This window comes from Sebastes fasciatus, chromosome 12 (assembly GCF_043250625.1).
Source record: "Sebastes fasciatus isolate fSebFas1 chromosome 12, fSebFas1.pri, whole genome shotgun sequence".
Lineage (NCBI taxonomy): Eukaryota > Metazoa > Chordata > Actinopteri > Perciformes > Sebastidae > Sebastes > Sebastes fasciatus.
In genome coordinates this window covers 3,995,039-4,017,723 of record NC_133806.1, presented here as the reverse complement: position 1 = coordinate 4,017,723, position 22,685 = coordinate 3,995,039, and the positions used below count along the sequence as shown (strand labels likewise).

Below are 22,685 nucleotides of genomic sequence, written 5' to 3'. Positions count from 1 at the left end.
AATGCAGCACCGTGAGGATTGTAATCAATTTGGGAGGTTCTTGTAGTGAGGATTTCACCTCATGGTGTGGAGAGGGTAACTAGTCCATCCACCCAGTGGAGTGTTTCCTGCCGTCAGTCAGTCTTTAAGCGGGCTAAGAAACTGTGTCTGTCTGTCTGTTGATCTCCTCTGCTCCGCTCCATTTCAGTGCTATGGACAGCTCCGCGCCCTACACACTACAAACAGCGTTGTTGTTCTGAAACAACAGCTAAGCGATAGTCACATGTATCTCGGCCAATAATTTAGTTGTTTTTGCTATTTTTCTATGGATACATAAAGCTTAAACAGAGGGGCATCAACACATACACATAATAAACACATACATAATATAAAAACATTTAGACTGTTCAGTTCAGTTATGAATGATGAAAACAAACGCAAAGCTCAGCATTTACGTAAGGGATAAGGGACTTAAAGCGGTCCGCCAGAGTCCGAGATCAGAACTGCTCCCATAGCAACGGTCTGTTATACATAGCAATGGTCTGTTATACATAGCAACGGTCTGTTATACATAGCAACGGTCTGTTATAAAGAAATAACAGACCGTCAGATAAGAAAGCCGTGTAATAAACTACAATAGTATGCTTCTTTGGCGCTACCCGTAGGAAATGCGACCACATTGTAACTTTTCTACGCAGTATTGCACAATTTGTATAATGAGCCTGTCTCCAGTGTGTTGGTTTATTATAGTAAAAACAAAGACTACAACAATGAATCGATGATTGTGTGATGGTGCAAACCTTTAATGGATGGAGTGCACAGAATGTAAATGTTTGTGTCAGCCTTGGTGTGAAAGATTTGAACACAAAAAATCATCAACAAATATTCTGTATCTTCGTTTCATTTCGTCCCCGGTATTAAAAAAGATGTTGTGTAATGGGACGGCTTTTGTAGAATTTGTCTTACCTTTGGATCCTGAGCTGATGTCTGACAACCTCTCTACCAGATCTCTCCTGTCCATCTTCTTAAAAGCCTCCCTGGTCACCTCCACAGACTGCTGGCCGTAGGTCTGCACCATCAGCTCCACTATTCCAACTCTGTCTGCCATCTCCATTCTCCGTCTTGGGATTATTGGGAGGCTTTTCTCCATTTCAATGGACTGCAGGACACGCTTGAATTTTTCGAGCTCCCCGTCATTTAAATCTTTCAGTGTTTCCAAAAGCTTCTCCTGAACTGGTGTCATGGTTCCTTCCTGATGGATTCAAAGTAGTCAGAGGGCATTTATGTCACATCTCCACGGTAGTGATGACACATTAACTTCTTTGCATACATGTTAAGCATTTAAGTCATGAAAGTATTGTAATAACTAATATGAACCACATCAGGCTCAATGATGCACCATATGATTCATTTAATTTCATTCTATGAACTGTTTATCAGTGATTGTGTTTTATTGACCGTCTCTAACTCTCTCTGACACTCTGCAACTAAAAGCAGGAATGAGCCACCTGATCACATGTTCTCATCACATGTTGTGGTGTTTCTGGTTTAAACACTTTTTAAACCTCTTTACCGTCAACATGAGGATCGTGGTCAACCTGTAACAATGAAATGAAAGCTGTGTAGTGTGACGTGTGTCTGATGTGACATTACTCACTTTCTGGATCGGTTTAGACGGATGTTTCTCTGAGAAGAAAGAAAATAGAAAATGACTCATGACTGACTGATAAATACTTTATACTACTGACTATAAACAACTCTGGTCAGATTGTGTTGCTTTTTTTAATAAAACACAATATGAAAAATTAATTGCAAAAAACCTGCTCAGCTCTGGCATAAAAATCAATCAGAGAGAAGTTGGACACCATATCATCAACATTAAATCTAAAGGACTCCGATACAAAAGCCCTGCAACAAATACTACCTTTAGAGATTATGATGCTCAAATTGTGTCAAAATATTTAAGTTACAATGCTGTCAAATTATAATAGTGTGTATTCTATATAATATAATTGTATTATAATAGTGTGTCACAGAGGTGTTGATTCAAGTGAAAGGTAATATCTGAAGTCAAAGTATTTGGTCTTGATGTACTGTATTATACTGTAAATTGTACCTGATATTTTGCTCCTCCTAAATAAAGTTCAGTTTCTTTTAAAGGAAATAAAATACAAATAATTCACTGCTGCAAAATGAGGATTCAACTCAATGATTCCTGCAGTCAGAGTAATGAATGTGGTGATGTTGAATTGCTACCCGCCCTTTAATGTTTTCATATTTTTCATTGGTGATTAAATAAAGTTTGAATTATAAAATCTATTCATTAGACATTTATGAGAAACACATGATTGTGTAAAGTGACAGTTTTTGTCTTCTTTCTCTGACCTTTGAGTCCTGAGCTGGTCTCTGACAACCTCTCTACCAGATCAGTCCTGTTCATGTCCATTAAAACCTCCCTGGTCACCTCCACAGACTGCTGGCCGCAGGTCTTCACCATATAATCCACCAGTTTATCTGCACTGTCTGCATAATACAGTACTCCAAATTGGATGTATGGGAGGCTCTTCTTGAAGAACGTGAACTTCAGCAACCGCTTGAATTTATTCAGCTCCTTGTTACTCAAATCCTTCAGTGTTTTCAAAACAATCTGTTTCACAGCTGCAATTTTTACCTGAAAAATTAAAAGGATATGTTAAGCAAATGTGTTATTTCTCAACTGGGACAGTTAAAGATGTATTTCTTTGCCGTTCATCAGTGTCAGTGTTTTAGACATAGCGTAGATGTAATAAGATTTGTTTTTTCTGCATGATCACTGAAGACGATACATTAATATCTGTTCTATTGATTGTGTTTTACCTTGTTTTCTTTACAAAGTATTGTATGTGTATTTATTTCTTTAGCAACATCAAAGCAAAAGATGATTCCCTTTTCCCTTTAATTCCTATAAACTGATTACTACCACCTGATCTGACATAACATATCCTTATTTTTGTAACAGTGGTTAAAAGAAAGTGTTTTCTCTACTCGTTTTAATGGCTAAATATAACAAACTAGAATGACACTCAGACAGCACAGACCTCCGTCAACGCTGATGGTGTATTCACAACCTCTGCAGATAATGCCCTTTCCTGAGTTTTTGGCCCATACCACAACAGTTTACCAAGTTTCATGAAAATCCGGCCAGTTTTTCTGTAATCGTGCTGACAGACAAACAGACAAATGGAAAAACAGACAAACCAAGCTGCAAACATAACCTGCTTTGGTGGTGGTAATACAAATAACTTGATATTTGTTCTTATCTTCAGTAGTAGAGCAGCAGAGCAGTAAATCTATCATAACATCAGTGGATAACATTATTACTGAAGAGCTCAACCTTAACACTGAGAACCATCCAATTTAAAACACTAGGTTTGGTTTGTATCATCATTTAAAATGTTCAAGATGAGGACGGTTTTCAACCTGCATCTATTGAATGAAAGCTGTGATGTGTAAAGTCAGACTCACTCTCTCTGACACTGCAGGTTGATGTTCATCCACAGACTGTTTCTCTGGGGAGAAAAGACATTTAAAATGACTCAGAGGATTATAATCTAATTTGACATGGAGAGTAAAATCAACTTCAATAAGGCTCAGTTACTTTAAAAGGAAATAAAACAAATTCACATCAAATCATAAACACCTCCACGATCTAAAGCTTTCCAACACGAAAGCCGTGCAGCAAATACTAAACTCATTAAACTGATAATATTCTGTGTGACTGTTGTTGGTTTAATTAATTCATTGATCCTGCCAACAGCTTTTTATAATTCACATTGCTGATGACACAGATTTTGAAGCAGTTTTACTTTTTTTCATGATGAATTATAAAATGTATTTATTAGACATTCATGAGACACACGTGATTATGTGATGTGACAGTCTTACCTTTGAGTCCTGAGCTGGGCTTTGACAACATCTGCATCAGATCAGTCTTGTTCATTTTCTGTAAAACCTCCCTGGCGAACTCCACAGACTGCCGGCCGCAGGTCCTCACCAGCTGATCCACTGTGTTTGCTCTGTCTGATGTGAGACTCAACGTCAATGAGATGTATGGGAGGTTCTTCTGTGGGACAATCGACTGCAGGAACTCGTTGAATTTCTTGATCTCCTCGTTGCTCAAAGGATTCAGAGTTTCCAAGAGCAGATTTCTAACAGCTGCCATCGTTGCGACCTGAAATAATCAATACATTCATAACATAAATAAGTAAATCGTGACTTTGGGTCTTAATATTATTTAAAATGTTAAAGATGACCACATTTTTAACCTGCATCTGTTAAATGAAAGCTGTGTTGTCTGAAGTCAGACATGTGACATTACTCACTTTCTGGATCAGTGCAGGTCGGTGTTCATCTGAGTGTTTCTCTGAGGAGAAAAGTGGTAAAAGTCATGAGTGATGATCTAACAACTGACAATAAACATTGTTATCAGGCAACATTACCTTTTCTAAAATTTACAAAACACAAAATTACACTTAAAAGTTTCTATTTATTCCTCATTCCAGCGGATGAGGAACGGCTGATTAGTGAAGTTGAAATGAGGAGTTATCTGATACGACACCTCCTCATTTCACTACAAACACCTGAATAAGGTGACAGCAGGCTGGAGGGAGATCACCAGGAGCCTGATAGTTTACTGAGGCTACTGTTGGCTGTATTCTTTGTCATTTTCAGTAAATATCGCAGACTAAAACCTGTGTTTTCTGTTTAAAAAACACAAACGTTGGAAGAGAGCAAGTACTACTCCCCTATCTTTTAAGTGGTAACGTCTCTAGTCTGATCTGGACCGTACAGCTGATAGGTACGTGGTTTGTTTACATCGCGTAAGAGAAGTGCATATTTAAAAATGAGTGGACAGAAAGTGTCCGATGTTATTAGGCTATAAGTAAATATAAATACCACAAATCTATATTCTTATCTTGTTGGTTTGTGATTCTGTAAATAAGAAGACACAACAAGGTCGATATTATTCATTATTACAATAAATGATTAGTTCTACCTCATTATAAAACATATGGATGCATTTCTAGGGGGTTCAGTGAGCCCCCTGAACCAACGCAGACTGTATCTGTCACCCTCCAGGATGGCTTCACATCACAATGAAACAGATCAGTGTCTGACATCGACATTTTGTGATGGAGTACGACCCCACAAAGCCACTGGTGAAGAAGTTGTGAGCTTCCAAGGACCTGTAGGTCTTGAGGATGCACTGTGTGTAAAGCCCTGCGTGATGTCGCATGTCAAAACAGGCTAATGGCTTTGAGTAAAATTAGCGCTGCTACTGTCTTGAACCTGCATGGAGTTCACTCAGATATTCAAGTCTATTACATCATAACATTATATGGCTGTTGGTATTGATATTATAAAGGTACGTTTAATTCATCATATATTGAGTAAATGTAATAGTGTCACTTATCAGGCGATTCAACCAGATAGCAGAACATATCTGGGAATGACACTTCAGGCCATTTAGTCGGGTCATCTGTCCAGTCTTTTATAAGATATGGACAATCATCTACTCCGATTCTGTCGAATTTTTGTACGTAACGTTCTTTGTCGAGTGAGGACAAGGAGTCTATATAAGACATGGCACTTTAGTATGAAAATTTATGATATTAAAAACCACGCTTTCCGAGCATATCCAGGTGGGGGAAAAGGATTGTTTTCCCCCACGGAGACTCCGCCCTAAACCACGGCCCCAACTATGACAAGACACCGACTGAATGTATGCCGAATTGTAATTATATAGATTGTTGTTGTTGTTGGAAGGATTAAACCAAGACAGCTAATATGTGCTAGCCTCAGTTGTCACTTGTTGCCACAATAAATATTCACTTATTCTGCAGCCTGATGGAGACACGAGTGTCAAACTCAGCCATTTATCCGCTTTTCTTCCTCACTAACTGGCAACTTGATCTCTGACAACACAGAGATACCACGTGACACCAACGCCGTTATACTATTGGCTCACAAGCCTTGTTAGAAGTGGGAACTGAATGTCAGATATCTTCCACAGAGATAAACCAAACATTCATTTTGGACCTGTCAACATTTTTTAAATGATTAATTCACAGTTCAGACTTTTAGTCGGCATAGGGCTGTAAAGGTTAACGCAATAACGCGTTAACGCAAATTTGTTTTAAAGCTACTAATTTCTTTAACGCATTAACGCAACTTGTGATTTTTAGGTTGTAGCGGGTTCAGTTTTAAAGCTAGAGAGAAGATACTGGCATCATGAAACTAGGAAACCTGAAGAGTCCATCGGTACCAACCATGTCATAATAAATTGTTGCAAAGGAGGTTAAATAACGCTCCAAACATATGCTACATTTTCAAAGAGGTCCCTTGACCTCTGACCTCCAGATATGTGAATGTAAATGGGTTCTATGGGTACCCACGAGTCTCCCCTTTACAGACATGCCCACTTTATGATAATCACATGCAGTTTGGGGCAAGTCATAGTCAAGTCAGCACACTGACACACTGACAGCTGTTGTTGCCTGTTGGGCTGCAGTTTGCCATGTTATGATTTGAGCATATTGTTTTATGCTAAATGCAGTACCTGTGAGGGTTTCTGGATAATATGTATATATACTACCATGTTGATAAGAGTATTAAATACTTGACAAATCTCCCTTTAAGGTACATTTTGAACAGATAAAAAATGTGCGATTAATTTGCGATTAACTATGGACAATCATGTGATTAATCGTGATTAAATATTTTAATCGATTGACAGCCCTAATTCAGCACCTTTCTAAAAGCTCTGTGGATGTGTTATTTTTAAAATAATATTCATCTACATAAAAACGTTATCAATATGACCTTTAAACCATCTCAACAGTCATGTCCCCTCTTCCAACATATATTCCATTCTTCATATATATTATTATATATATAGATATATTATTTATAATGTAAAGAGAAGAAGACATAGCTTAAAGACTAGTTGTCTTACTTTTGGGTCCTGAGCTGCTGTCTGACAACCTCTGCACCAGATCAGTCCTCTTCATCGTCTTTAAAACCTCCTTGGTCCTCTCCACAGACTGTTGGCCGCCGATCAGCACCATTAAAAACACTGTGTCCTGCATGTCTTTCATCATCGGCCGCCACCACGGGATGTTACTTCTGACAAAGTCAGTTTCACTCAGAACCACCTTGAACCTCTCGAGCTCCTTCACACTCAAATCTTTCAGTGTTTCCAAAAGCAGCTCTATAACAGACGCCATCGTTTCCACCTGGCAAATTCAAAGGAAATGTTCATGAGGCAAAAGTGCAAAAACTTCTCAGCTGGGATGATTACAGATTATTCTGGTCACATCTCATCAATGTCTGTGTTTCAGAAATGAGGATGTACTGAGTACATCAGCTATATCATAGCTATATCTGATTACATGTGTACATTTCTCATCAAGGTGATTCTCTTTTATCCTCTTGATGAGTCATTTAATGATTTTATTTCTGTTAACTATTTCATGACTTTTTGTTTTATTGCCTATTTAAGGCGTTCCTCATGTGAACACAAGACAAACTGAATGCAGCTTCAGTTCTGAAAAAACCTTCTGATGAAAATTAGGAATTTGGTTTTGTTCATCATTTATAACATTCAAGATGAGGATGATGTTGAATCTACATCTATTGAATGAAAGCTGAAGTGGTTAAAGTAGAGCTGTCACTAACAATTATTAAAAAATGTTCAATGTACAAAACAATCAGTGTCCAACAATCCAATGTACAAATACATATTATGTCCCTCTCTGTTGCTCCCTCCCCACCCCGTGTAACCCCAAGAACAAGAGGGATAAACAACAATTCAATAACTCAATAATGTGGCTTCACAGAAATAAAATTAAGAAAAATAAATTTAAAAAAAAACATTAACTCTCAGTACAGATGAAGACTTTTAAGAGCTTAAAATCATAAAATCCACCTGAAACTACTTGAGATTCATTAGGCCTGACCCAAATGCTTCGAAGCTTCGACCATTGCCATGGTAATCAACCAACAAATCAATATTGGACTGCTTCATTTTTATTTTTATATATATATATATATTTAAGTATGTAATAATAATGTATAAATCACAAAATAGCTGAATAAGGACAATGGACAATGACAGATGTGATATTACTCACCTCCTGGGTCAGTGCAGGACAATGTTCATCCACACAGTGTTTCTCTGAGGAGAAAGGAAATATAAATGAATGATGGGAATTAATGTGAAGCTTATAATGTTCAGTTTTTGTGTTTGTGTATTTATTCATCAGTATATGTTATATGTTTATATGTATTATATGAAACAGTTTCTGCTTCTTTCTCTTACCTTTGGGTCCTGAGCTGGTTTCTGACAGCCTCTGCACCAGATCAGTTCTGTTCATGTCCATGAAAATCTCTTCAGTCACCTCCACAGACTGATGACCACACATCTGCACCATCTTCCCCACCATCATCTCCACCAGGTCTGCCCGGGTTGACTTCAGCAGTTTACTCCATGAGGTGAGTGGAAGGTTCCTCTGGAAGAACGTGAACTGCAGCAACCACTTGAATTGCGTTAACTCCTCGGAGCTCAAATCATTGAGTGTTTCCAAAAGCAGCTCTTTAACGGCCCTCATTGTTGCCACCTGGAACATTCAAGTATATGTTCATAGAGGAAAATATGTTTATTAGATTTTGCACCTTATTTTAGACATTTGAATGTTTTAAGATGTGTTTTTTCACCTGAGCTACTGATAATTATCTGTTTGTTAGAGTAGAGGATGATTCTTTTTTCCTTCTACTCTTTAATATCTGTGACCTGAATGTTTTTTTAATTGTATTTCCAGGCTGTAACTCTGTCACTGTGCTGCCAAAAACTGAAATGAGCCACCTGATCTTAACATCAGATGTTGTGGTTGAATTAACTGTACAAACAGGTGGCAGCACAATGAAGATACTTTCTTATTTTCATGTTTTGCATTTTGTTTAAGTCTTTGAAATACAATGAATTGATAATAGCAACATTACTGAGCTCAAATGAATCTCAGCTTCAGTTCAGTGAGAAACATTTGATTTAAATCATGAGTTTGGTTTAATTTATCATCATTAATGTTGATATGATTTAAAACCTACATCTTATTGAATACAAGCTGTACTCTGTATGATCAGACAGATATGACATCACTCACTTTGTGGATCAGTGCAGACAGGTGTTCATCCACAGAGTGTTTTTCTGAGAAGAATGAAAGGAAATAAAAACGAGTTGGCATCAGGCAATACTTTCACTAAAAAAACAATACAAAGAGGTCAACACAGAATTTCACACAAACCTACAGCTACATATAATGTACCACTGATATTTTTGCCCATCTCCTGAAATATTTTTTTTTTACATTAATATAATCAATATTTATAATGTAAAGACCAGAAGATAAAGCTTATAAACTTATGATTTTAAAATGTTTTTGTCTTTATTGTCTTACTTTTGGGTCGTGAGCTGCTGTCTGACAACCTCTGCACCAGATCAGTCCTGTTCATCCTCTTTAAAACCTCCTTGGTCCTCTCCACAGACTGTTGGCCGTCGGTCAGCACCATTAAAAACACTGTGTCCTGCATGTCTTTCATCTCCAGCTGCCTCCACACGATGTTTGAGTAACGTCTGTCAAAGTGAGTTTTACTCAGGGCATCCTTGAACCTCCGGAGCTCCTTGTCACTTGAATCTTTCAGTGTTTCCAAAAGCAGCTCTATAACAGACGCCATCGTTTCCACCTGGCAAATTCAAAGGAAATGTTCATGAGGCAAAAGTGCAAAAACTTCTCAGCTGGGATGATTACAGATTATTCTGGTTGCATCTCATCAATGTGTTTCAGAAATGTGGATGTGCTGAGTACATCAGCTTTATCACACACGGTAATGATACCATCAATAACAGTTGTCCAATTGATCACATACACCTGTTTCTACAAACTGCTTGTACGTGTACGTTTCTTTAGCAACATCAAGTTGATTTACTTTATCTCACTTTATCCCTTAAAACTGTTTTATTTATTTATTTATTATTATTTTTTTTCAAATATTGTGAATTTCTCAAATCAAAAATAACATACTATATATTCCCTTAGAGGAAGATATAACACAAGTTATTAATATTATTGGTAAATAACATTTATGCATAGGACCTATTGTGTGCATTATCAATGATAATGTTCAAGATGTAGATGATTTTTAATCTGCTGAATGAAAGCTGAGTGACGTGTCATTACTCACTCTCTGGATCAGTGAAGGATGCTGTTTCTCTGAAGAGAAAAGAAATAGAAAAAAATCTATTAGCAATTAATTTAACATCAGAATGAACATTTATGATACAAATTATTTCCTCCTAAAGTGATAAACCTCCTTAAAGGGACTATTTGTAACTTTCAGAAATGCTTCTTAACAGCGACACCTGTGGCCGTGAAATCAACGAAAGTCAGCGTCGGGCTCGCGCTTGCTTGCTCTCAATATACCTGAACGAGCATCACTCAAAACAGTGAGGCGACACACGTCAGCTAAAACCACAATATCACTCTATACTTCAGCTGCATGGCAGTAATGTTAGCTGACCAGACGAAGGTCTCTCCATGAACATGATTTAGATCTGATCCTAGTGTTGGCTTTTCCGGCCTAAGTGCATGCTGAGGCAGCGAGGCTCTCCAGCGTGTCTCCCTGCTCTCTCCGCCCGCAGCCGGAGAGAGCAGAGGAGACACCGGCACCCGGTCGGTAACGAGAAGACAACGTAAATCTTTGTAGAGCTCCGTCACTTCACAAGACACGGAAAACCTCTGTTGGTCTGGAGGAGCTGCAGCAGTTATTTCTGCACAAACGTCCCCTGTGCATTCACTAGATATTCTCAGAGCTTAACTAACTCTCCTGCAGTTTGGAGTGAGCGGGCGTTCACGTCTAGAGGTGGAGCGAGCTGAGCTGTCTGAGTGAAGGCGAGCAGGCAGAGGAGGAGGGTACAACGGCTACACGTGAACGCGCATATGCGAGCGCGCATGTGTGACGACCCGCTACATTTGTGCGCATACAAAGTTACAAATAGTCCCTTTAACAGTGACATAATAATATAATGTAGAGTCTGATTTTCCAACAGTGTTCATTTTAGATGTATTTGTTATTGTAATATACTAGTGGCTGTCAAAGTTAAGTGATAATAACACATTAACGCAAATTTGTTTTAAAGGTCACATATTATGCTCATTTCCAGGTTCATAGATGTATTTTAATGTTGCACTAGAACATGTTTACATGCTGCAATGTTCAAAAAACCCTTTATTCTTCTCATACTGCAGCCTGAGTCTGCCTGCCTCAGAGACTAATTCAGCCTCTGTCTGAAAACCACTGATTCACAGCCTGTCTCCTCCCACTCTGATTGACAGAAAACGCTGACCAATCAGAGCAAACTTCCTCACAACAACAGCGTCACCCTCCCCCTCCCTCCCGGAGAAGCTCTGGAGAGAGAGACGAGTGGAGAGAGAGGAGCTAGAATAGAGCTTATAAACCACTTTTAAGTTTATAAACCAGAAACTTCACCCAGCGCACGTTACCGGAGGAATCTGATCAGAAATCGGCGACACATGATGAACATCTGCGGTCCAGATTCCAGGTTTTCCTGACGGTTTCTCTCAGGTAAATAATACTATTTATAGCTCTGTTAGTTAACTCAGTGTTTACCTCATGCATCAACTCTGTAAACCGTAAACATACACTCTGTTTTACGTCTGTCTTTACAGATCCATCTGTGAGAAATGACCGACAGAATCATCCCAGAGGAGAGCAGACAGCTGAGAGCAGACAGCTGAGAGCAGACAGCTGAGAGCAGATGGCTCTGTTTACATGGCGATACAGAGCTAACCCGGTAGCATGTAGCTAACCCGGTAGCATGTAGCTACATGCTAACGGGTTAGCTACATGCTACCGCTATGACACGGTGTGTAAACACAGCGACCATCAGGGTGGAAAATAGAAGATGTGAAACAGTAGTCAGTTCATTATTTCTGCTAAAAGATAAATGTATGGAAGATCAGAGTAATGGTATATTATTTACAGTAGGAGCTGTCTCTGTGTTACCATGACTACAGACCACCGGAGCTTAGCTTACCATAGTTTACCAGAGCTGAAGACTTTCTCCTGTACCATGTTAACATAACTAACTAACAGGTGAGATGATTACAAATGCTGTGAATAATTAATATTGTCATCTGTCAACTCAAATAAAGTTTGACTGTGAAACAGAAATGTGTTGTGTTGCTTACAAGTCACTATTTACTACCTGTACTCTGCTACATGCATGACATCAAATATATATAATATATAAATATCATCTGTTTAAACAGTGTAATTACATAAAGCCTTTGTGAAAGAACATGTTATATTTAGATGATGGGAGTACATGAAGCCTGTTCTGCTGGTTCTTGCAGACTTTGCTCAAGTTCGGTTGAGGAGGAGAGACAGTGACGCGCTGTGGGGCGGGGTCAGCTACTGAAGGTTCTCTCTGGTTCGACCAGGAAACCCTCACGTGGCTTGCATTTCTGCCTAATGACGTCAGAAGACTAGGAAAAAAGCGAATTTTTTTTCTGCACCCATTTCCGGACAAACGGAGGAGGAGAAAAAGAGAGAGGATGGTCTTTTATGATACTATGGTGGCCTGTAGACACACTGGGGACAGATATTGATGTTTAAAAGACATGGAAAAGTGCATTTTGCATAATAGGTGACCTTTAACACCACTAATTTCTTTAATGCATTAACACAACTTGTGATTTTTAGGTCGTAGCAGGTTCAGTGTTAAAGCTAGAGTGAAGATACTGACATCATATGAAACTAAACAACCTGATGAATCCATCGGTACCAACCATGTCATACTAGCTTGTCACGAAGGAGGTTAATTAACGCTCCAAACTTACGTTAAATTTTGTCGAGGAAAAACTGGCATGGTCATTTTCAAAGGGGTCCCTTGACCTCTGACCTCCAGATGTGTGAATGTAAATGGGTTCTATGGGTACCCACGAGTCTCCCCTTTACAGACATGCCCACTTTATGATCATCACATGCAGTTTGGGGCAAGTCATAGTCAAGTCAGCACACTGACACACTGACAGCTGTTGTTGCCTGTTGGGCTGCAGTTTGACATGTTATGATTGGAGCATATTGTTTTATGCTAAATGCAGTACCTGTGAGGGTTTCTGGATCAATATCTGTCATTGTTTTGTGTTGTCAATTGATTTACAATAATAAATATATACATACATTTGCATAAAGCAGCATATTTGACCTCTACCATGTTGATAAAGAGTATTAAATACTTGATAAATCTCCCTTTAAGGTACATTTTGAACAAATAAAAAAATTATTAATTTGGGATTAAGTATGGAAAATCAAATGATTAATCGTGATTAAATATTTTAATCGGTTGACAGCCCTATAATATACACAAACATAAAAGATCTGATAAAACATGTTAACTCCAGCTGATGTATTTTCCTATTTTTACATAATACAGTACAATATAAAACAGATATGTTTACATATTTCTTGTCATAATCTGCCTTTAGGTTATGTTTTGTTTGTTCTAATGGATCCTTTCCATAATGTTGTCAGACACTTATAATAACAATCTGAGCCTGTCCGTGGCAAAAACAAGACCTTTTAGTGGACGTAAATGACGGTACCAGGTTGCCCCAAATGATTACATTACAGCTCGTTTATCAATACCGGACCAATTTCACAAAGTGTCCCCATTAGTCACTTAGACACACAAACATGAAATAGAGTCCAGGTTGAAAAAGACTGAAGTTATCCTTTAAGGTTCATCTGAAAGAATAAGGTCTACATCTCATAGTTAAGAGATGACGTATTCTCCAAATGACATTCTGTAAAGCTCTCGTCTTTTTTTATGATGACATTTTGAGAAATACTCTTTATTGGCTTTCTTGTCAAGAGTGAGATGAGAAGATCAATGCTGCTCTCATGTTTGTACGCTAAACATGAAGCTAAGAGACAGTTAGCTTAGCTTAGCATAAAGACAGGAAACATGGGAGAACGGTTAGTCTGTCCACAGTTTGTGTTTTTTGTACCAATTAAACAAACAAGACATCAAATGTTAATTAGTGAGCTTCAGAGGTGCTGGTAGGCACATCTTTAACTTTGGACTGAGACAGGCTAACTGATAAATTAGGAGGTTTTATAGTCAGATTCTGGGGTTCTAGACAATCTGATCAATGACTGATCACCACTGGTGGAAAGTAACTAAGTACATTTACTCAAGTATTGTACTTAAGTACAAGTTTGAGATACGTGTACTTTGAGTATTACCATTTTGTGTTACTTTATACTTATACTACTCCACTACATCTCAGAGGTACTTTTTACTGCACTACATTTATTTGACAGCATTAGTTACTAGTTACTTTGCAGATTCAGATTATCAATACAAAATATTAATCAACTAATAGATTATGATATATTATTATAAATGTAGCTACCCAGCAGTATATAAAGTAATTACAATGAGCTCCACCTTTACCAGCTGAAACATTAAAGTGATGAACACATTAATGCATCAATAATTATAATCCAATAATATAATACACATCATTCTGAAATGAGCCATTCTGCATAATGAGTTCTTTTACTTTAGCTACTTTAAGTATATTTTCACGCTGTGGTATTGCTACTTTTACTTAAGTAAAAGATCTGAGTACTTCTTCCACCACTGCTGATCACAAACAGAGTACAGGGCATTTACTGAGAAGACGTCATACTACCTGTGTACCCACCTTCTGCCATGGTAGCTACACCAGATGATCCTGCTGAGGGACTCGCAGCTGAAACACATTTAGGGACAATTGAAACTGTTTAATGATGGACAGGTCTAGTGTTTACTACTACTACTGTTACTACTGGTCTAGTGTTTACTACTACTACTGTTACTACTGGTCTAGTGTTTACTACTACTACTGTTACTACTGGTCTAGTGTTTACTACTACTACTGTTACTACTGGTTTAGTGTTTACTACTACTACTGTTACTACTGGTCTAGTGTTTACTACTACTACTGTTACTACTGGTTTAGTGTTTACTACTACTACTGTTACTACTGGTCTAGTGTTTTCTACTGGTTTTCCATACACACGGCAAACAAAATGCATGGTATTGGGGGAAAAATAGAAGACTAATAGGTACCCACTTTGTCTCTCAAATGCTCTTACTGCAATTAATTTGTTCTCAATGTCATCCTCCTGGTTTTAAAACTGATTCTTTAAAGTGCCCTTATTGGTTACCAGTTTAAAAAGACTTCCCCAGCCTGTCTCTGTTTGTTCCTACTGGAGATGTAAATCAAATATAGTTTCATATTTAAAAAATCCTAAAACAGCTGGGCACTGTAGTTTTTGGCCAACCTTAATGAAACAGGAGTGAATGTTACATTTGTTATGGACTATTTTCAGCTGCAAATGTGGTGCACTAGTGAGTAAAATTACATTTAAAAAATCTTCAAAATCTCTCTGCTGTATTTTGTTTTTGTTTTTAATGTGTTGTGCTTTGTTTTTAAGTATTCTAATTGTATTTTCACTGGACATGTCTGACTTTTATATTCTGAATAGCTGTTGGTACCATATTTGCTCAATATGTTGCACGTCCTTCAGCTGCTTTTGACAACCTGAACTCAGTGAGTCACAAATAGTGAGATGACTGTACATAATACCTGTGCACCTACCTTCCGCCATTATATTTATACCAGTTGCCGTCACCGAGGATCAAGTAGCTGTAAAAGAAATTAGGGAAATCAAGACTTCAGAACAATTGTATTGTTGTTAGATGTTATGCATATCTCTGTTGTCTCATATACATTTAAATGAGAAAACAATGTTGTCTTTCTTAAACGATAAGAGCAATGAGAAAACATTAAGTAGAACAGGTATACACCAGACATCTAACAGAAAATACATCAATGAAAAAATGCCCATGAAGGAATGTGTCCGAAACAGATTATAAAGACACGAGAAAAATAAGCTATAAGAGGAGTGCATGGCACATCATGAGCTTCTGGACAGCTTTGATCCACCATGAAGGTTCAAAGCAGTGTGTGGTAGTTAGGGATGGCCCGAATACCATTTTTTGGGCTTCAAAGCTTCGGTTAGAAATATTCAAAGCTATTCGAAGCATCGTGGAGCAGCAGGCTGACATGTTCGTCTGTCTGTCTGTCTCCATCTCCTCCGTTTCAGTGCCGGGGGCCGGGACAGAGCCACTAATGTACACACACACACCTCTACACACAACAAACAGTGATATCCGTCTGAGAGTAACTAATAATAATTAATGTTGAATATGAATAATAAATAATGTTGTGGGATTATTCCTTATTTCATGGGATATTTGGGGATTTATATATTATTATTATGACATACTTAAATACCTGTATATATATAAACATTGGTATTACAAACAATTTGGTATTAATTCACAGTTACTTATGTTATCACATCCCAGGTTGTGTGCTGAGGGAATGTGCAGAACAGCTGAAGGACGTCTTCACGGACATATTCAACATCTCCCTCAGCCAAGCTAGAGTGCCCATCTGTCTAAAAAGCGCCACCATAATACCTCTGCCCAAGACGCCAAATCCAGCCTCCATGAATGACTACCGCCCTGTAGCCTTGACCCCTATAGTCATGAAATGCTTGGAGCGACTTGTCATGAATCACATCAAGTCATGCCTCCCAACAAGTTTGGACCCGTTGCAGTTTGCATACAGAGCGAACCGGTCTACGGAGGATGCCATCTCCACTCTGCTCCACCTCACTCTGACGCATCTGGAGAACAAGAACACTTATGCCAGGATCCTGTTGATTGATTTCAGCTCGGCAGTTAACACAATCTTGCCTCAACAGCTCATTGAAAAGTTGTTGTTGCTGGGTGTGGATCCTGGCATGTGCAGATGGATCTTGGACTTTTTGACAGAGAGACGGCAGACAGTCAGAGTAGGTAGCGTAACATCTAAGACGACCACAGTGAGCACAGGATCACCACAAGGGTGTGTACCGAGCCCTTTACTGATTACGCTGCTGACGCATGACTGTTCTGCTAGTTTTAACACCAACCACATCATAAAGTTCGCCGACGATACCACAGTTGCCGGCCTCATCACCAACAGCGATGAGTCGGCCTACAGAGAAGAGGTGGAGCAGCTGACAGCGTGGTGCAAAACACACAACCTTGCCCTCAACACCAATAAGACCAAGGAGATGGTGGTTGACTTCAGGAGGACTGGTCACCGGCACCATCTCCCACTGACCATCAGCGTCTCTGAGGTGGAGAGGGTACACAGCACCAAGTTCCTGGGGGTCCATCTGACAGACGAGCCTACCTCCAGTGACAACACCACAGCTGTCATCAAAAGGGCCCAACAGCGTCTTTATTCTCTCCGCAGACTGAAGAAGGTGGACCTCCCCATCCCAGCCATGACCATGTTCTACCGAGGCACCATAGAGAGCATTCTCACTTACTGCAGCTCTTCCTGGTTTGGTAACAGCACAGCAGAGGAGAAACACAAACTAAGCAGGATAGTGAGATCTGCTGAAAAATTCATTGGTGCCTCGCTGCCGCGTCTGCAGGACATCTACACCGAGCGCTGCGTGCGCAGAGCAAACGGCATCACAAAGGACTTCAATCATCCCTCACATGGCATGTCCACACTCATGCAGTCCGGGAGAAGATACAGAAGGATCAAATCAAGGACTACTCGGCTGCTAAACAGCTTCTTTCCGACAGCAATCAGACTGCTCAATCAGAATATGTGAACTGCACTAAAGAGACTGTTCCTTTAATAATATTTTTAATTTTTAAATTAACTATTTATTTTATTCTATTTTTAGCGTACTTTTAGCTTATTTATTAGTGCTCTTAATTATTAGTTAATTACTTTATAGTTTTCACCAAGTGTTTTGCACTGAATTTCTGAGTGGTGGATGTAAGAAACACAATTTCGTTTTTATGCTTAGCATAAAAATGACAAATAAAGGAATCTCAAATCTCAAGAGGGCAACACAGTGATTGACAGTAGTACTACAAGTAATGATAATTTACAATATAGATCGATCTGCTGATTATTTTTATTTGTGATTAATTGATTAGGCGACCCATTTACTCTAAAATATGTCAGAAAACAGTGAAAATGCCCATCACAAGTTCCTAGGGCCTAAAGTGAGTACAAAACCCCCAAATATTTAATTTCCAGGAATATAATAGAGAAAAGCAGCAAATCTTTGCAATAGATGAGCTTAAACTGGAGAATGTTTGGCATTTCTGCTTGATAAATGACTTAAACGATGATTAATTATTAAAATAACAAATTAATCTTCTCTCTGCTTTTAGATTTATAGATTAATTGTGTCCGCTCTGCAGCCCAGGAGGAAAAATCTATGAAAGAATTGTTTGATATTAGAAGTAATTATATAATTTTGCAATGAAAAGTACATTTCTTACACATGTACCATAGCAGCTATAACGGGTCCCAGATATAATCTTATTTACTTAATGTACCCTGTTTAGGCTTGTTTAGTGTACTAACAGCCCCTTCATTAGTTGATTTATATTTTGTATAAACAATCGGATTCTGCAAAGTAAATAATGCTGTCAAGTTTATTGTAGTGGTATAAATATATAATATAATATAAATATAAAATATAGAAATATTGTCTTCCAAAATATAGCTAGGCTAGTGGAGTAGAAGTATAAGCAACACAGTCTCACGGCAGTTCATGAAATAGTTATGAAATTTAATCTATTTGATTCGTGTTCATAGACACAAATTCTCTTTTTTTTCGTGACGCTCAGCACGACGTATTCTTTCGTGTTTTTTCCTACAAATGTCCAGCAACACGTTTCCACTCCAGTCTTTTCAAAATAAAACTACTTAGTTAGGTTTAGGAAAAGATTGTGTATGATCAGCCGTTTTAACATTTAATAGCTAGACAGGATATACATTAGAGATATCTGCAACGTCATTTTGCCTATTTAAAACTCTAATTTCAGATATCACTAATTCTGTTTTGACTAGTATGATTCAAACTACTACAAAAAAGCTATTAAGACGGTAACTTTATGCACCTCTTTTAATATATTTATCTAAATGTTTATTTCCCCTGGCTTTGTACTTGTATGATGTTTATCTCCTGGCTGTTATTTTGTCTTGTTGTTCTTCCTACAGATTTACGCCTCTCTTTGTAATGAAACCTGTATGACCGGTTTGTGAAAAAAGAAAAAAGAGGGAGAACAAAATTTAAATAATTCTCTCTCTGTAGAAACTCGTGTTAGTTATTGTATAATTAGTATATTTAATATATTATATATAATAATTAGTAGACATGTTAAGTTGTTAGTATCATTAACGTAGTTATCCGTGTTCACACATTAACAGGAAGTTAAAGCTATGGAAGTGAAAGTAAGAAATAAAACCGTTAAATACCGTTTTACAAACCTTTTTAAAACAGCTTGTAGTTTCAGCTGTCACAGCAGAAGTCCATCCATCTTTACTGACTGTGGTAAATCTTTAATGGTTGAGTTGACAGGACTTGAGTCGAAGTGTCTCCATGAAGTGTCTCCATGAAGTGTCTCCTCTCGAGTAGCGTCTCCTTCCTGTTGTAGTGATGTGTCGGTCCAGAACGAGCCGGTTCAAAGAGCCGGTTCATTTTGCCGGCTCTTTTAAGTGAGTTAAGTTTAAGTTGTTTTTTTTTTGTTTTTTTTTATTAATTCAAGGCAGAAAGATAGGACGATTTTCTCCGCACCACGGCCACTTCATGCACTGACTATGACTGCATGCAGATAACAAAGACATCAACAACTCCCAGCAAGCATGCTGGTGCTGTGGGAACCAACCAAGCCCCCAACAGAGCGTGATCCGGACTTTCGTAGTGGCCAAATGGCGGTACTGCAACTTCTGTGTCCGTCACGTGATGCCGTTGGGCCCAAAAATAATTTTTCCCATAGATTTGCATTGGGAAAGAGACGTCTGTTACTCAGAGGATACATTTTTTTGAGGTGAATCCACTTCCCAGTTACTACTACAGTACACTCTAATAGCCCTTATTTAAAAAAATAAGTTTTTAAAGTTGTAAAATGCACTAATAGCTGAATCCAGAGTTATTTCCCTTCCTCCGTCCATGTGAGTGAGACCCAGACCGTGACGTTGGGACCCCGTGACCGAGTCATGTGACCGAGCGGACGCTACTGCGTATGTCCCAGTTGCCCATGGTCCGCAAAGATACGGGTACTTTTCCAGACGGAAGTCGAGCCATTTAGGCTTCATGCGCAAATGAGACACTCTCATAGGAATGCAACGCTGTATCCAGTTCTCTTTATACATCCATGGAACCAACGCACGGGCATCGATCACAGGGACTTCCCACACCAACATACATGGACGCACTGAGGAGAGATGCAGGATAGTGCTTGCGAGCTAGCCAGAGGTATGGAGGACCGAGATAGCTGGAAAGCCGGAGTCTCTGCTGCTCCTCTGTCTGCCTGTTTGCTTTCACTCAGCTCGCTCCACCTCTCACGTGCATGCTCGCACACTACACACTGCAGAAGAGTTAGTAGCTCTGAGAATATCTAGTGAATGTACAGTGGACGTTTGTGCAGATATAAATGCTGCAGCTCCTCCAGACCAACAGAGGTTTCCCGTGTCTTGTGAAGTGACGGGGCTCCGCAGCGAGAAACGTTATCGTCTCCGACCAAAACTACGGTGTCTCAACTGTTCCCTCCGGTCGCGGTCGGGAGGCTGAGGCAGGAAAAGCCAACACTAGGATCAGCATTGATTCATGGAGAGACCTTCGTCTGGTCAGCTAACATTACTGCCAAGCAGCTGAAATATAGAGTGATATTGTGCTTTTAGCTGACGTGTGTCTCCTCACTGTGTTGAGCGATGCTCGTTCATGTCTATTTAGAGCGAGCAAGCGCGAGCCCGATGCTGACGTTGGTTGACTTAACGGCCACAGGTGTCGCTGTTAACAAGCATTTCTGATTCTTGCAAAGAGTCCCTTTAACAGAACCATTTTATAGCATGCATTTATGAAAATATTCATCCTGGTGCTACAGTATATCTATCTGGTGCTTTTTGTAATTTTTCTTAAACTTGTCTTATTCATTTTTTGATAATGTAAAATGAATCAAATAAGGTTGCTCAAAAATGTTATCTAGGAAAAAGATGTATCTATATTTTTAATTATTTTATGTATATTTTTTAAATTCAAATGTAAATGACAATTCAGGTTTTAACTTTGTCTGCAGACACAGAACAGTTTGATTGAGTGATTGTGTTTTCTTTTTCTGCCTTCAGACTGTGGAGCAGTTTCTCTGATTTATGATAAATATAATTATGACTATGCAAAAAAATGTTTTTACATATTGTCTAATTTTGTTTATAGATTATTTTGCTTTTCAATAAATAAATTGCAGCCTTCTAAACATATAGCCTACATTAAAAGTACCGTTCATTGACTAACACCAAATACAACAAGCTATCGATAGGCCTGTTCAAAGGCACATTAGCTTACTGTTTAATGTTAGCTTTAAGTTGGATCCTACTCTATATTTGTCCACAACTTACTAAAGTTAAAATGTATAATAATATAATATATAATATCTGAACACACCGACCACATCTGACTGAAGACCAGCACCGGCTGCAGTACTGGAAACAAAGAGAGACTGAATTAAAAACCTATACTATGTCAAATAAAGCCTAAAAATAACAACAGTACGATGAATAAGACAACAATTACCTGTATTAAAACAAGCATTGCTAAAATATACAGTCACATATTGTCAACAACACAACAAATTGGTTAAGGTAAACATGGATAGTTACATACTTTGCACCATAATTACTTGTTTTCTAAGGTTCTCATCCCACAATAAAAGTTATGGCAGACCTACTTAATGATTTTAAAAGTGCAATACCCCAGGGGATTACAAGTAGGCTCCCCATGAGCCTACTTGTAAAAAAAACAAATTTTTTTTACAGTTTTTTTCAAGAAATTTTACATTTTCTGTCTGTATTTCAAAATGAAATTTCATTTGTGATTTATTTATATGTAAATGGTCTTAGATTTACAGTATTTTTTGTAACCACAATCGTAATTATCTGTATTTAAGCTTTTCTTGATCATTTTTAAAGATAATTATTCTGTTTCTTTTAGAGGTTTATGACTATTTTAACAATTAATTTATGTTAGAAGAAAAGGATTTCATGGAATTCAAAAAATATTTCTTGTAAAAATACAGATTATTTTTGCAAAACTTCTGAGTTAATGTAAATTTGGGCTTTTGCAACGTAAAATTACATGTTTCATTTGTGATTTATATGTAAATGGTCTTAGATTTACGGTGTTTGACTATTCTAATAATAAATATATGTTAAAAGTAAAATATTTCTTGTAAAATTACAGTAATAAAGGCTAATTATATAAAGATATAAAGATTATTACCACATGGCTCCTGGTGACCCCCCGCTACAAGAAGATACAAAGAAAAAGAATAGAGATCTATCCAGTTGCAGCACATTTCATGGGAATCATCCAGTCTTGTCTCTGAAGGATGTGGGAACAGAGAAGGTAAGATTGTCCAACAGGGAGGATTTTAGAGAAAGTATGAGGAT

The 22,685-nt window shown here is 38.2% G+C and overlaps 1 protein-coding gene and 1 long non-coding RNA gene across 2 annotated transcripts in view; one reads left to right on the top strand and one right to left on the bottom strand.

The window, feature by feature from the left end:
• The window catches only part of LOC141778417 (uncharacterized), a 153,609-nt gene that overhangs the window by 104,828 nt on the left and 26,096 nt on the right, over positions 1 to 22,685 (bottom strand). Inside the window, exons 15-23 of the mRNA XM_074652666.1 lie at positions 8,151 to 8,194; positions 6,974 to 7,253; positions 4,341 to 4,381; positions 3,904 to 4,189; positions 3,484 to 3,527; positions 3,057 to 3,179; positions 2,365 to 2,650; positions 1,637 to 1,665; positions 946 to 1,231 (exon numbers count right to left, since the gene is read on the bottom strand). Of these exons, the coding sequence (XP_074508767.1) occupies positions 946 to 1,231; positions 1,637 to 1,665; positions 2,365 to 2,650; positions 3,057 to 3,179; positions 3,484 to 3,527; positions 3,904 to 4,189; positions 4,341 to 4,381; positions 6,974 to 7,253; positions 8,151 to 8,194 (1,419 nt within the window). The remainder of the gene's footprint in view (positions 1 to 945; positions 1,232 to 1,636; positions 1,666 to 2,364; positions 2,651 to 3,056; positions 3,180 to 3,483; positions 3,528 to 3,903; positions 4,190 to 4,340; positions 4,382 to 6,973; positions 7,254 to 8,150; positions 8,195 to 22,685) is intronic.
• On the top strand, positions 11,517 to 12,238 carry LOC141778438 (uncharacterized). Its single transcript, XR_012596065.1, has 3 exons — positions 11,517 to 11,658; positions 11,763 to 11,859; positions 11,937 to 12,238. It is a non-coding gene; the product is annotated as an uncharacterized LOC141778438 (long non-coding RNA).